General features: G+C 45.1%; 1 protein-coding gene across 8 annotated transcripts in view; it reads right to left on the bottom strand.

The window, feature by feature from the left end:
- DNAAF11 (dynein axonemal assembly factor 11) overlaps nucleotides 1-14,653 on the bottom strand; it is a 72,454-nt gene that overhangs the window by 55,918 nt on the left and 1,883 nt on the right. For 7 of the 8 annotated variants that reach the window (XR_011491393.1, XM_070476990.1, XM_070476994.1 and 4 more), the window contains exon 2: nucleotides 2,428-2,595. The exons of the other annotated variant lie outside the window; for it this stretch is intronic. Coding sequence is in view for 6 of the 7 variants with exons in the window: in XM_070476990.1 (XP_070333091.1) it covers nucleotides 2,428-2,595 (168 nt within the window). In the remaining variant the exon portion in view is untranslated. The remainder of the gene's footprint in view (nucleotides 1-2,427; nucleotides 2,596-14,653) is intronic. 8 annotated transcript variants of the gene reach the window in all.

The following is a 14,653-nucleotide window of genomic DNA, read 5'->3' as shown; positions in this document are numbered from 1 at the left end:
AGAGTCTTCTCCAACACACAGTTCAAAAGCATCAATTCCTTGGTGCTCAGCTTTCTTTATAGTCCAACTCTCACATCCATACACAACTATTGGAAAAACCATAGCCTTGACTAGACTGACCTTTGTTGGCAAAGTAATGCTTATCTAACTTATATGCAGAGTACATCATGTGAAATGCCGGGTTGGATGAAGCACAAGCTGGAATCAAGACTGCCGGGAGAAATATCAATAATCTCAAATATGCAGATGATACCACCCTATGGCAGAAAGTAAAGAAGAACTAAAGAGCCTCTTGATGAAAGTGAAAGAGGAGAGTGAAAAAGCTGACTTAAAACTCAACATTCAAAAAACTAAGATCACGGCATCTGGTCCCATCACTTCATGGCAAATAGATGGGGAACCAATGGAAACAGTGGCAAATTTTATTTTCTTGGAGTCCAAAATCACTGCAGATGATGACTGCACCCATGAAATTAAAAGAAGCTTGCTCCTTGGAAGGAAAGCTATGACAAACCTAGATAGCATATTAAAAAGCAGAGTCATACTTTACCAACAAAGATCCATGTAGTCAAAATGGAGATTCTGGGAGCGCATCCTCTCAGGCTCTGAGTCAGTAAGTCTGGGGTGAGGCCCTGGCCACATTTTAACAGACCCTGGACAGTCCTCAGGTGACCCCTGGAGCCACATCAAGCAGAACCTACCCCCCACCCCACCGCCAGCCCGCCTGGAGCTCCCCGGGAAGAACAGAGTTTCAGCAAATGCAAGTGTTTTGCAAACTGCTCCCTCTAGGGCCCAAGAGCATGTCTGAATCCTCCAGAAACAGTTTTACTTGCTAAATAAGCACCTAAACGCCTATGGGTGGAGTTGTGCTGAAAAATCCCATTATTAGGATTTAAAAGCGTGTTTAATTTAAGAATACTTTGGAAGCAAAAATTCAAGCTTTCTCACAGCTCTGAAAAGGACTGAAATACTATGCTGCTAATTAGTAATTGTGACGGACCCAGCTGTGGAGATGAAGATTTCGGGAACTCTTTTAGAGAGGCACAATTAGGACAACTCTCTAATGCCCTCGTGATAAAAGCGGGTAGTTTTCTGTAACAGCCCTTTTAGTGGGACAATGTGCCAGAGTTTCTAATTTCTGGTAAAGTACAAGATGCCAAAAATAAGTATCTGAAGGAATATAATGAATTTTAATAAACCTTCAAAAAGTATGCAAATTCTAGACTTTTTGCTTCCCTAGAGCCCATTTTTGGTTATCCACTAAGCTTCAGGTGACTGACTACATCACCAGAGCTTCTAACCACAGCGATGCTACCACTGGGGGCCAGGCACGTCTTCATTGTAGGTGGCAAGGGGAGTCCGGGCAGAGAGCTAAGCACATTGTTCTGTGCAGCTCTAATACCACACACGTCCGTGTGTCAGAGGCTGTTGATTGTTTTACAGATTCAAGACTAAGACACAGATCAACAGTTAACTGACTTGCCTAATTGCACGGTTTTTTCAGCGGCGGAGGCAGGGTTCAAACCTGGATCTAGGTGCTCACACCACTAAGCTTCTCTGCGGCTTTTCTGAGGGGTGGGGGGGGGGTGCTCCTGCTGTTTCCATGTGGCAGGACCCCCGTTATTGTGACTCCACAGGCTTCGCTTCTCTCTGTTCCCTTAACTCATTCTTCCCAGGGGTGGGGGTGGCAATTGGATGGGGAGGGCCGACTCACCTGATGCGTGAACTAGGAGAAGGAACTGGGCATGCCCGTCCCACTCTCTCCTGGGTCTGGGGTCTCCACCCCTTCTTGCCACAAGTCACAGTAGGGAAGCCTGCGGTGGTCAAGTTCTGCATGCAGCTGGGTGGTGCATATGCTTAATTTTGGGGGCGCTGCAAGAGTAAGCCATACTCTCCAGAGTTTTTACTAGTTATATTGCTGATTTTTGGTTCTTCATTTTACCTCTCATTTCATTCCAAACTGGAGCAGTAAACAGGGCTGTCATTGTGAACCCCTCTCAATACCCAATCCTGAGCATGATGCCTGGCACATGTACATTCTCGATACATAGACCTGGCTATCCCAGGCTGGGATCTGACAAGGACTTAGTCAGCTCTCATATAACCCTTTCAGGTTCATGACAAATGCCTGGATTCCTCTCTATGACACTTTTTAAAAAATCAGGTTTTAAAGGTACAGGTCAACTAATGTGTTCCCAGCCATCAACAGGTCCTCCCGACTCCTTGATGGAGATCCCCGGGGCAAAGAAGATGGACTGGGCACAGAAAGGTTTGGGGAAACAGTTCCATAAACAACCACTGAGAGATGGTTGCATCTATTCCTCCATGCAATTCTCTTTCTTCCTCTAAGAAATAACACTGCATTTGCCAATATTCTGCCATTCAAAATGTTAAAGAAACCATGAGAACAAAGTCCTGAAGACTTACCAATTTTTCCAATGAGGTTATTTTGAAGATAGAGGATTTTTAAATCCCGGCACCACTTGTCAATATGCTCTAGTCTTTCTATTTCTTGCTGGTGCAAGGAGAGTTCCTCCAGGGAAAAAATTACACAGTCATTGTGCTCGGCATTCCGTCTAATGAGATCTTCTGTGACTGAAAGAAAATGCATTATGTATTACATCTCCATCCCCATTAATATTAAGCTGTTAACGCACTGGTTTTTCCTCACAGTGAGATGTGAATTCTCTAGGCCCAAGTCATTTTTCTGAAGGAAAGAGATCAGAGAAGTGCTGCCTCCTGTTGGGAGTTTTTATGACATTAGCGTGACTTGGAAAAAAGAGGCGATGATACATTTTGTCTTATGCTGGAATCTACTTATATTTCACTGGATGGATGGAGACCAAGTTGATCGGTAACGACCATGAGGATTGGGATCCTGAGGTGGTATCACATCAAACTGGGTGAGACCCACTAAGTAATGTCTCTGCCAAGACAGAGGCATGGCATGGCTGACAGAGGGCAAAAGCAGGAAAGCATCTCCATTCAGTAGCCACAACCATTCTGTAAGGAAAGGGTCACTCACTCATTCATTCATTCACCTGGTATTTATTTAACTAGAGTGGAAGAGACAGAAGAGAAATAACCCCAGATTTTACAGGGCAATCTTATAAAGCAACCACCACTGGATCTGTTTCCAGGAGGAATGAAAGAAGCTGATCGCAGAGGGAGGGGTTACAAGAGGCCCACTCCCCCCTGACAAGAATGATGCATAGTACTGGGCTGGCCTGATGCCACAGGCCAGGAACATATGATGATGGGGGTACCAAGGGACTGCAGACAACACTTGGGTCCACAGTGGGAGCCAAGAACAGGATATGAATCCTCTTTAAAGTGTTTGGGTTGGCCAAAAAGTTTGCTCAGCTTTTTCTGAAACATGGAAAACCCAAACGAACTTCCTGGCCAACCCAGTAGGTAATAAAAACAAGAAGGCAATCACAATGGAGAATACTTGTATTTTCCAGTGCAATTAAAAAACTATGAATCCATTTGAATCCTCACATTTTAGGTGGAATGTAGAAATAATCACGTTCATCCCACAAAATAATAAAGATTCTCCTCTTGGCATTTACAGGGTGCTAAGAGTTGTCCTAAATGCTTTGCGTGTATGAACATGTGAGTAGGGACCATTGTCATTTACATTTGTTAGATGATGACTTGAGGCTCAGAGAGTTTAAGTAACTTGCCCAGGGTCCAGCTACTATAATAAGTGCTTGAGCCAACTGACTGTGTGCTCTGAACCACCACACTCCACTGCCCCAAGTGTGAGCCAAAAAGAGCCTCTCAAAAAGTCTCAGGCCTCCTGAATACACAAGCTTCTCTAGTGGAGGCAGAGCTCTCCAGCTGCCCCTCTACTGAGCCACATTCTTACCAGTGAAGTCTGCCTTTTATAAACAATGTAAAAACGTGTACAAACTCCATCATTTGCGTGCAGTTAGCTGAACCCCCTGCTACATCCAGTGGAGGGAGGCGAGGTTGCATGTAATGACGGTTCTTTGGAAGAAAAACCAGGGCAAGGCAGAGGCTGAGAGATTCAAACACCATACCCGGGAGATGTGCCTGCTGCTCTGAGCTTTTTGGCTCAACTAACAGCAGAGATGGGTTTCCCAGGTGGTGCAGTGGTAAAGAACTCGTCTGCCAAGCAGGAGACATAGGTCCGATCCCTGGGTTGGGAAGATCCCCTGGAGAAGGAGATGGTAACCACTCCAGTATTCTTGCCTGGGAAATCCCAAGGACAGAGGAGCCTGGCGGGCTACAGTCCACGGGGTTGCAAAGAGTTGGACAGGACTGAGCGACTGAGCATGCGACAGCAGAGCTGGCTGCAAGCGAGGCCCTGGTGGGGGGCAGCCCAGAGAGGCAGGTAGGAGGCTAATGGGGCAGCCTCTGCCCTGCTCTCTGGGATCCCTACTGCGGGCTGCACTCTGCTGTCTCTGGCCACCACTGCTGTCATTAAACCGGCTTAAAAACACTACTCTAGTCAAGGAAAAGAAAGACAATACATGCTCTGAAAACCAAATTTTAAGAAAAGGGAGTTAAAACTACTCTCCCCACCTCCCACTACCAAAGCTGGTTCTAACAGCTTGAGTCAACTGGGGACAAATGGGGACAGCCAAGCTGAGGACACATCAAAGCTGCTGTGTGAAGTCAACCTATCACCTGCCTCTGCAGTTGATCTCCCAGAATGCTCTCCACAAGGATGCAACATGGATTCAGGGGTTGGGATGACACTACCGATGTTATGTCAGCTAACTTGATGAGATGCAGACATGATGCACTGTGATGATGCAGACAGACCCTCGATGACCAACGGTGTGTACGTGACTTAAATGACACAAATTCCTGGGACAGGAAGAAGCTTTGCGGCTGTTAGACCTGGAGTCAATGGGCCAGGAGGATAAGCCCTTCCGGAGCCCGTGCCCTCCCCTGCAGACCATTGCCCCCAGGCAGAGCAAGGAAATCCTCTGCCTCCCAAGTCCTACACTGGCTGCTTCTGCAGGCCACACCATCGGGCACGCACTCCTTCACCCAGAGGTGTCTGAGGAGTGGCTGCTTTCTGGGGACATGGTTGGCTTGGAAGTGTTGGCTGAAGTGTCTGCCTTCATATGTCGGCAGGAAGGACCAGGCTAGAGACAGGGATGGGAAGAGGAGGGAGGTGTGGGCAAGGGAGCTGGCACAGAACCCAATGAGCTTGGGAAACTTATACTGAATGTAGCCTTCTGGGTTGTTATGAAGGTATACTCGTCAAGGAAAGAAGATGCATTTTATTTAGCAGTTTGATGTATAACTTGATACATGAGCCTCCACTTATATTCCTGACCCAGTTCCCCAGTTTCCCTGGCTGAAGGCTTGGTTGGGTACCCAGCTTGAAGACACAGCCTAACTCGAACCCTGCAAGAGCTGTCATCCAAGGATATGGTTAAGGTGAACGTGTGCAGGGCATTCTGATTGCATCCTGTGAAGCCTCACCTGGTCTCTGGCCTGAGACATCTACACCAGCATCTGCACAGGCCACGTGGGGCCTCCTGGGGATACAAAAGGTGTCACAGGTTCCTCATGCTCTACAGTTGTGCAGGCTTTTCTGATCTGTCCAACCCTGGAGACTTGCTGGTCCCTCCAACTGCTGCTGACTGAGTTCCCACTGGTGTCAAATGTCCTTCCTGTGTTCTCTTGCTGCCCATATCTTAAAAATCTAAGAGATCCTTTTATTATGCTATTATGTGTGTGAATGGGATCATTTGCGTGCAATTATCAAATCTTCCCTTTCAGAGGCATGTAGGCATTAGTAAGGAATTATGTTGATCCGTATCTTCTAATCATGAGAATTAAGATGATAAAAATCACTCCTAGTTGAAAGTGGTGTGGAGGGGTGGAAGAGTTGGCATAAATACAAATTTGTACACACACACACAGGAGAGGAGGGGCTAAGATTCATTCAGCATAACTGGGTAGTTTTGCCCAAGAGCAACAATTATACACAACTAGGACAGATTAATGGAGAAGGCAATGGCACCCCACTCCAGTACTCTTGCCTGGAAAATCCCATGGACAGAGGAGCCTGGTGGGCTGCAGTCCATGGGGTCGCTAAGAGTCAGACACGACTGAGCGACTTCCCTTTCACTTTTCACTTTCATGCATTGGAGAAGGCAATGGCGACCCACTCCAGTGTTCTTGCCTGGAGAATCCCAGGGATGGGGGAGCCTGGTGGGCTTCCATCTATGGGGTCGCACAGAGTCAGACACGACTGAAGTGACTTAGCAGCAGCAGGATAGATTAAAAGACAATGGAGAATCACAGAGGAAGGTGGAACTGTGAAGGTCTGGAGTTTCCCAGCGGCCCTTTTTTGAACTCCTCTGTATTAAGCAAACCGCCGGGCAGCACACAGTTTCATAGCCCTCAGGAAACTGTTCCACAACACTGCCTCACCTGTAATGGTAAACATCAGGGAAAAAACCAGGGTCCCTGAGAAGCAATGAGTCAGAGTATCCACCTGGTGCATGGAGATTATAGTGCCTCAGACTTTTAAAGGAGAAAACATTTTGCAGTTTTATGTACAGTTTAGACCAAACATTCTTTAACTCCAAGCAGTACTGTGTACCTTTAGAAAGCCCTACTCCAAATAACACAGCCCTGCATTTATGATAAATCACTTGAGGCACTTAAAAAGGCTTTGGAAGCATTAATGTGTCCCCATAAGACTATCTGACAGATAGTAATACAATGCCTATCTCTGGTAGATAGTGAAGGACAGGGAAGCCTGGTGTGCTATAGGCCATGGGGTCACAAAGAGTTGGATGACTTGGTGCCTGAACAACAATGATCATATGGTATAGGAGAACGTGCCAAGGCACTTCCTATATAAAACATATTGCTTTCACTTCCTTTTTGGAGAAAATTCAAACGGTAAAATACAGGACTCAGATAGACATGGAGAAGTATCTCACCTATAGAAGGCCATAACCAATATCTGAATGGGCGGTTGATGAAGGATACTGACAGTTATAACCACAGATTCATATTCATTTCCCTAAAAGAAAAAGGTTTAATGGAAACTGATGCAGAGGCTTCTTTTCAATTCCTTAATATGACTGGGTTCTCGATACCTCGAGAGAGACCCTACGGGGCAGGGGGTGGGGCAGGGCAGAGGGCAGGAGGAAAGGTTTTCAGGAATATCAGAGGCTGTCACGTTGTGTTTGCTATGACAGAGCTTTTCAGTATTGAACAAGGTTCCAGAAACTCACAAAGCCAACAATGCAGTGTTTGTCCTTCAGGCTTTGTATCATGTTTTGTAAACAACTCACCCTCTCTTGCCAGGGTAGAGTAAAATCAGTAATGGATGCTTAAGGCAGATTCTGCAGAATTTTTAAACATCTTGAAAAACCAGCGGATACAAACATGAAACAGAGACTTAACATAAATACACAGAAAGCGGCTGTTGCTGTTGTTTAGTTGCTCAGTCGTGTCCATCTCTTTGCAGCTCCATGGACATAGCCCACCAGGCTCCTCTGTCCATGGGATTTCCCAGGCAAGCATACTGGAGTGGTTTGCCATTTCCTCCTCCAGGGGATCTTCCTGACCCAGAGACCAAACCCAGGTCTCCTGCATTAGCAGGCGGATTCTTTGTCACTGGGCCACCAGGGAAACCCAGATGAAGGGGTTACAAATAGGTAAAGATTTCATCTTGTAGCATCTAAACTTTTTTTCTTTCCTTGTTTTCCATGGAAATTTTTAGAAACAGGATTTCTCAGTCACTGGCCCTGCCTCTTCTCACTGACTCAGGGTTATCTGAGTGTTGGTGGTGGCAGTGACCACCGCCGCCCCCCCCCACCACCATTAGGGGCATGGACACAGAGCGTGCAGTTCCAAACGGGCAGAGTGTATGGGGCAAGGATAGAAGGATGCAGAAAGTACCGTGAGTTCCAAGGAGGGAGTGACCCACGCCACTGAGTGACAGAAGAAGGTCAAATGGGGCATTATGGAGGAGAAGCCTGGGCTGAATCCTGAAACGCGGGTAGACATTTGCCAGATGTACCAGTAAGGAAAGCATACCACAGGCCGGGACAGATGCTCTGAGGCCCAGCTCCACGCTTCCGGCCTGAAGATGACTTCCTGCAGCTGGGAGGGCAGCCCTCAGCTGCCCACCTTCTTTGAAGTCACCCCAGCTGCAGAGACATCTCAACCGAAATCAAGCTCCCCTTCCCAGGAAGGCCCACATCCAGGGCCTGATTGGTGTGGGCCATAAAGGCCCAGCCCTCTCACCCCAACTTGGGGAAAAACAGAGGTCCGTCCGAGTTCAGAGCTCCTTTCGTAAGCTCCAGGCTGGTTAGCTAAGGCCTTTGTTAAGATGCATCCCAATCCAATTTCCCTCTGTGCCCGACCTGGTTATTTTCTCCAATGACATTTCCTCATATGCTTCCTGCACACTAGCCTCCATTGAGAAGTCTGTCTCCTGGGGGCCCCAATCGGGAAGAGCAGACACCCCAGGTGGTACACAGGAGCAGCCGCTGCCTTACACAGAGCACTCAGCGCCCGTTCCCCACTGACAGTAACCTCACGCGGTGGAAGATGTGAGCCAGTCCCTTTCCTAATCATCAGCTCAATAGGAGGGCTCTGTGCTTGTGACCTAAACACCTCCCAAAGGCCTCATCTCCTAATAACATCACCATGCGGGTCAAGGTTTCAACTTACAATTTTGGTGGGAAACAAACATTTGGTCTACTGCAAATGGATACTAGAGGAAGGGAACGTACTGATAAGAGTGATACAATCAGGCATTAGAGAAACACAGGGGAAATTGTAACTTAAAGGAAGATTGTATTGAGGTGGCTACCACTAAAAACACAATTGATGAGGTAAGGCTGAGAGTGAACCGAACATTAAAAGTTAATTGTGAACACCAAACTACTATATTGGTAGCAAATAGAGAGGTTTTCCCCCTGAAAATGAAGAACAGAGAGCTGAGAACCAGGATGGGGACTGAATCATTACAGAAGCAGAGCCTTCAGGTTCCAGACACACTGGGGTCACAGGCACAGGATTTAGCCTCCAGCCTATGATAACTAAAAACCAAGACAAAATATAGGAAAATAATGCTGTTTTTCCAAACTCGTCATTGAGAAGTCAAAAGGAAAAAAGTATTTTGAACAGAATATAATGTGAAAAAGATAACCAGTATATCAAAATCTGTGGGGTACAGCTAAAACCTAGCTTGGAAGAGATTTAGAGCACTAAATGCCTATAGCAAGAAAGAAAAGAGGTCCCAAACACCCACTTCCTCTTTGAGAAACAGATCCCAAGATGACAGAGATGCTGGAATGAGCACATGAGAACCTTCCGGCAGCTCTGCTGGTTTCCTGCAGCTGCAGGAACAAATTACCACCAACTTAGCTGTTGACAGTTCTGCAGGTCAGAAGTCAGATGCGGGTCTCGCCTGCCTGATAATCAGGTGTCAGGGGGATTACATTCCTTTCTGGAGGTTTCAGGGGAGGACCTGTTTTCTTGCTTATTTGAGTTGTTGGCGGAATTTGGTTCCTCACAGTAACAGGACTCAGTTCCTCATTTTATTGCTGATTCTCAGCTGAAAGCCCCCCAGATTACAGCAACTTCAGCAGCTCAGAAGTTTCTGTCCCCCCAGCTCAAGAAGTTCGCTTGAATTCTATCTCCCTTTACTGCAGCAGGAAAGTGCCTCTAGAAAAAAAACTAGTTTAATCCTAGACAGAAAACTGGGGTAACATTGAGGCACTTTTGCATTTCCCTTCTCACAAGGAGCACAATTATGTCCCACCAATTGTTCCTGAGAACAGCTACCTTATTCATGTGGCCCAATTTCACATCTGTTTACGGAGGAAGGTTAACTCCCACACCAGTTACTCTATCAGTGCTGCAGAAGGAAGCCCCGAAAACGCCTCATTTTTATGACTAAGCACTTTAACCAAGTTTTTCCAATGGCCTGTCTCAAGACAGCTTCTGTGGTACTTATTTCAGACTGTTACAGGGAGGATTAAGTGTCCTATGCATGTAAAGCATTCAGCAGGGTTATGGAACACTCTCCGAGGAGGACTGGATAAAGATGAATTATGCACAAGTTTAAATCTTCAGTGTTCAAGTGCGCTGTCTGATGTCTGAGCAATTTCACTGTGACCACTCATATAAACTTATATGAATATAATAGTCAAAGTATTTTAATTTTCTTAAGGCAGAAAACACATGCCAAACCATTCCTCTTTCACTTACATTAATGAATAATTACAGAAAGCAAATAGCTGTTCTAGCCGTAAAGTAATATACTGTCAAATAAATTAAGTTAAAAACAAAGTTAAGCAAATCAGCACAGTCTTTAGTACAAACTTCAGTCTGAAAATTAAATTAGGCCTTCCATAAAAAATAAGGGCTTCCCTGATAGCAAGAATACACAGAAGAACTGTACAAAAAAGATCTTCACGACCCACATAATCATGATGGTGTGATCACTCACACTCACCTAGAGCCAGACATCCTGGAATATGAAGTCAAGTGGGCCTTAGGAAGCATCACTATGAACAAAGCTAATGGAGGTGATGGAATTTCAGTTGAGCTATTTCAGATCCTAAAAGATGATGCTGTGAAAGTGCTACACTCAATATGCCAGCAAATTTAGAAAACTCAGCAGTGGCCACAGGACTGGAAAAGGTCAGTTTTCATTCCAATCCCAAAGAAAGACAATGCCAAAGAATGCTCAAACTACCACACAATTGCACTCATCTCACACGCTAGTAAAGTAATGCTCAAAATTCTCCAAGCCAGGCTTCAGCAATATGTGAACTATGAACTTCCAGATGTTCAAGCTGGTTTTAGAAAAGGCAGAGGAACAAGAGATCAAATTGCCAACATCTGCTGTATCATCAAAAAAGCAAGAGAGTTCCAGAAAAACATTTGTTTCTGCTTTATTGACTATGCCAAAGCCTTTGACTGTGTGGATCACAATAAACTGTGGGAAATTCTAAAAGAGATGGGAATACCAGACCATCTGACCTGCCTTTTGAGAAACGTGTATGCAGGTCAGGAAGCAACATTTAGAACTGGACATGGAACAACAGACTGGTTCCAAATAGGAAAAGGAGTACATCAAGGCTGTATATTGTCACCCTGTTTATTTAACTTATATGCAGAGTACATCATGAGAAACGCTGGGCTGGAGGAAGCACAAGCTGGAATCAAGACTGCCGGGAGAAATATCAATAATCTCAAATATGCAGATGACACCACCCTTATGGCAAAAAGTAAAGAAGAACTAAAGAGCCTCTTGATCAAAGTGAAAGAGGAGAGTGAAAAAGTTGGCTTAAAGCTCAACATTCAGAAAACTAAGATCATGGCATCTGGTCCAATCACTTCATGGGAAATAGATGGGGAAACAGTGGAAACAGTGTCTGACTTTATTTTTGGGGGCTCCAAAATCACTGCAGATGATGACTGCAGCCATGAAATTAAAAGACGCTTACTCCTTGGAAGGAAAGTTATGACCAACCTAGAGTTGGACTATAAAGAAAACTGAGTGCAGAAGAATTGATGCTTTTGAACTGTGGTGTTGGAGAAGACTCTTGAGAGTCCCTTGGATTGCAAGGAGATCCAACCAGTCCATCCTAAAGGAAATCAGTCCTGGGTGTTCACTGGAAGGACTGATGTTGAAGCTGAAACTCCAATACTTTGGCCATCTGATGCGAAGAGCTGACTCATTTGAAAAGACCCTGATACTGGGAAAGACTGAGGGCAGGAAGAAAAGGGGATGACAGAGGATGAGATGGTTGGATGGCATCACCGACTCAGTGGACATGGGTTTGGTTAGACTCCAGCAGTTGGTGATGGACAGGGAGGCCTGGCGTGCTGCAGTTCATGGGGTCACAAAGAGTTGAACACGACTGAGCCACTGAACTGATACTGATACTGATAGCTCAATTGGTAAAGAATCTGCCTGCAATGCACGAGACCGCAATTTGATTCCTGGGTCGGGAAGATCTGCTGGAGAAGGGATAGGCTACCCACTCCAGTATTCTTGGGCTTCCCTTGTGGCTCAGCTGGTAAAGAATCCGCCTGCAATGTGGGAGACCTGGGTTTGATCCCTGCATTGGTAAGATCTCCTGGAGAAGGGAAAGGCTACCCATTCCAGAATTCTGGCCTGGAGAATTCCATGGACTATATAGTCCATGGGGTCACAAAGAGTCAGACTTGACTAAGCAATTTTCACTCACTCCATAAAAAAAAAAAAACTAAAACCCCTGCATTTATCCATAATTGTTTTTTTTCTTATTTTTGAAACTTTGTTTATGTGCTTAGTATGTAAAGCCGAATAATTGATGCTTTTGAACTGTGGTGTTGGAGAAGACTCTTGAGAGTCCCTTGGATTGCAAGGAGATGCAACCAGTCCATCCTACAGAAAATCAGTCCTGAATATTCATTGGGAAGACTGACGTTGAAGCTGAAACTCCAATACTTTGGCCACCTGATGCAAAGAACTGACTCATTTGAAAAGATCCTGATGCTGGGAAAGATTGAAGGGGAGAGAAGGGGACGACAGAGGATGAGATGGTTGGATGGCATCACCGACTCAGTGGACATGAGTTTGAGTGAACTCCAGGAGTTTGTGATGGACAAGGGAGGCTTGGCATGCTGCAGTCCATGGGTTCACAAAGAGTCGGACATGTCTGAGCAACTAAACTGGACTGATGTAAATATATACAATTTTTTTAAAGGATGCTTTTCTTGGAAGCCCATCTTTCATGAAAAAACTTTTTCTGGTATAGCTAAAATGTTTACAAGAAGTATTTCTCAATTATTCATAGGTGTGTGATGAACAAGCCATATGACATCAACAACGTATCTCAGCTTCAAATTGGGACTTCCCTGGCAGTCCAGTGCTTAAGACTCTGAGCTTCCAATACTGGGGGCTTGAGTTCAATCCCTGGTTGGGAAACTAAGATCCTACATGCTGCTAGGTGTGGTAAAAAAAAAAAAAGAAAAAATAGAGCTCAAAATTAATGGTAAACAATACTGTCCACCAAATGAATTAGGACAGAAAGTAGGAAACACGATTTAAAAGATTTGTTATAAGCAGCTGATGAAGTCTACAATATAACAGGCAATGCATTAGGGGATGATTCTAATTGGAGTTTCCTATTCAAGGTGAACTCAGAGGAATTAATATAAAACTGGTTTTTCCTCTATGTGCCTTTAAGAAAATACAGACACTATGAAAGGCCACTGAGCTGGACCTCAAATTGAATGCTAACCTATCACATAAGAAGTATAAAGTTTGAGACCAGATGCTTAAACCTTCTGCAAACAGAGTCCATCCATATAGTTTTAAAGATGGTGTGAACTAGAGACCACTGAGCATCCTCCAGCAATAACATCCTATGGCTTTGAGGGTACTTAACTTCCCCTGGTACTTTGGCCACCTCATGTGAAGAGCTGACTCATTGGAAAAGACCCTGATGCTGGGAGGGATTGGGGGCAGGAGGAGAAGGGGACGACAGAGGATGAGATGGCATCACCGACTCGATGGGCATGAGTTTGAGTAAGTTCCAGGAGTTGGTGATGGACAGGGAGGCTCGGCATGCTGCAATTCATGGGGTCGCAAGGAGTCAGACACGACTGAGAGAATGAACTGAACTGAACTGAAGTAAACTTCCCCTGGCAAATGCATACACAGATCATATCTTAGAGACTAACCACCCTAATTTGATAGTCACAGTAGTATCAGGACAAAATGAATTCAATATTAATTTTAAGAAAGGAGCTCTTTTTTTCTCTAAGTCATAATCTGTACTGGATTAAAAGTTCAGAGAGGCACTAATTCATTTTCCCCTACCCACTGCTCCCAGGCTTGACATTGCTCTCTCTGGACAGACATCAACACTAAAAGTAACTTCTTTGACTTTCAACATGAGAGCTCACACCTCGGCCTCTCTTTTCCTCACCAGACCTTCCCTTACTCTCAGGAGAGTAAGTGTAGCAGCAGATTAAAGAAAGACAGCTCTGTTCAAGTTCACATTCCAGATACACTGCTGACTGTGTGACAATCGGCGGGTTGCTTAAACTCTCTGTTCTTCAGATTCCTCAACTGCAAAGTGGAGGTTGTCTGTCTCACAAGATTTTTGTGAGAACTCAAGGAGTTAACACTGAGATACCGCTCCAAACAGTGCCTAGAAGGCACCAAGAACATGACAATCCTAAGCCCTTATTACCATCTTCTCTTGGAAGCTCAAGTTTTTTCTTCTGATGTAGTGAGTTCAGAACTGTGAAAAGAGCAGTAAAAGCCAAGGATCTTATATCTCAGTTTTTTATTCCATCGTGACCGGTATTTTAAAACAAGTGTTGGCTGTTGGTGGGAATGCAAACTAGTACAGCCACTATGGAGAACAGTGGGGAGATTCCTTAAAAAACTGGAAATAGAACTGCCATATGACCCAGCAATCCCACTCCTGGGCATACACACCGAGGAAACCAGATCTGAAAGAGACACGTGTACCCCAATGTTCATCGCAGCACTGTTTATAATAGCCAGCCAGGACATGGAAGCAACCTAGATGCCCATCATCAGACGAATGGATAAGAAAGCTGTGGTACATATACACAATGGAATATTACTCAGCCATTAAAAAGAATGCATTTGAATTAATTC

This window comes from Odocoileus virginianus, chromosome 15, assembly GCF_023699985.2.
Source record: "Odocoileus virginianus isolate 20LAN1187 ecotype Illinois chromosome 15, Ovbor_1.2, whole genome shotgun sequence".
Classification (NCBI taxonomy): Eukaryota; Metazoa; Chordata; class Mammalia; order Artiodactyla; family Cervidae; genus Odocoileus; species Odocoileus virginianus.
Note: the sequence above shows the minus strand (reverse complement) of the source record. Positions and strands in the feature narration are given on the sequence as shown.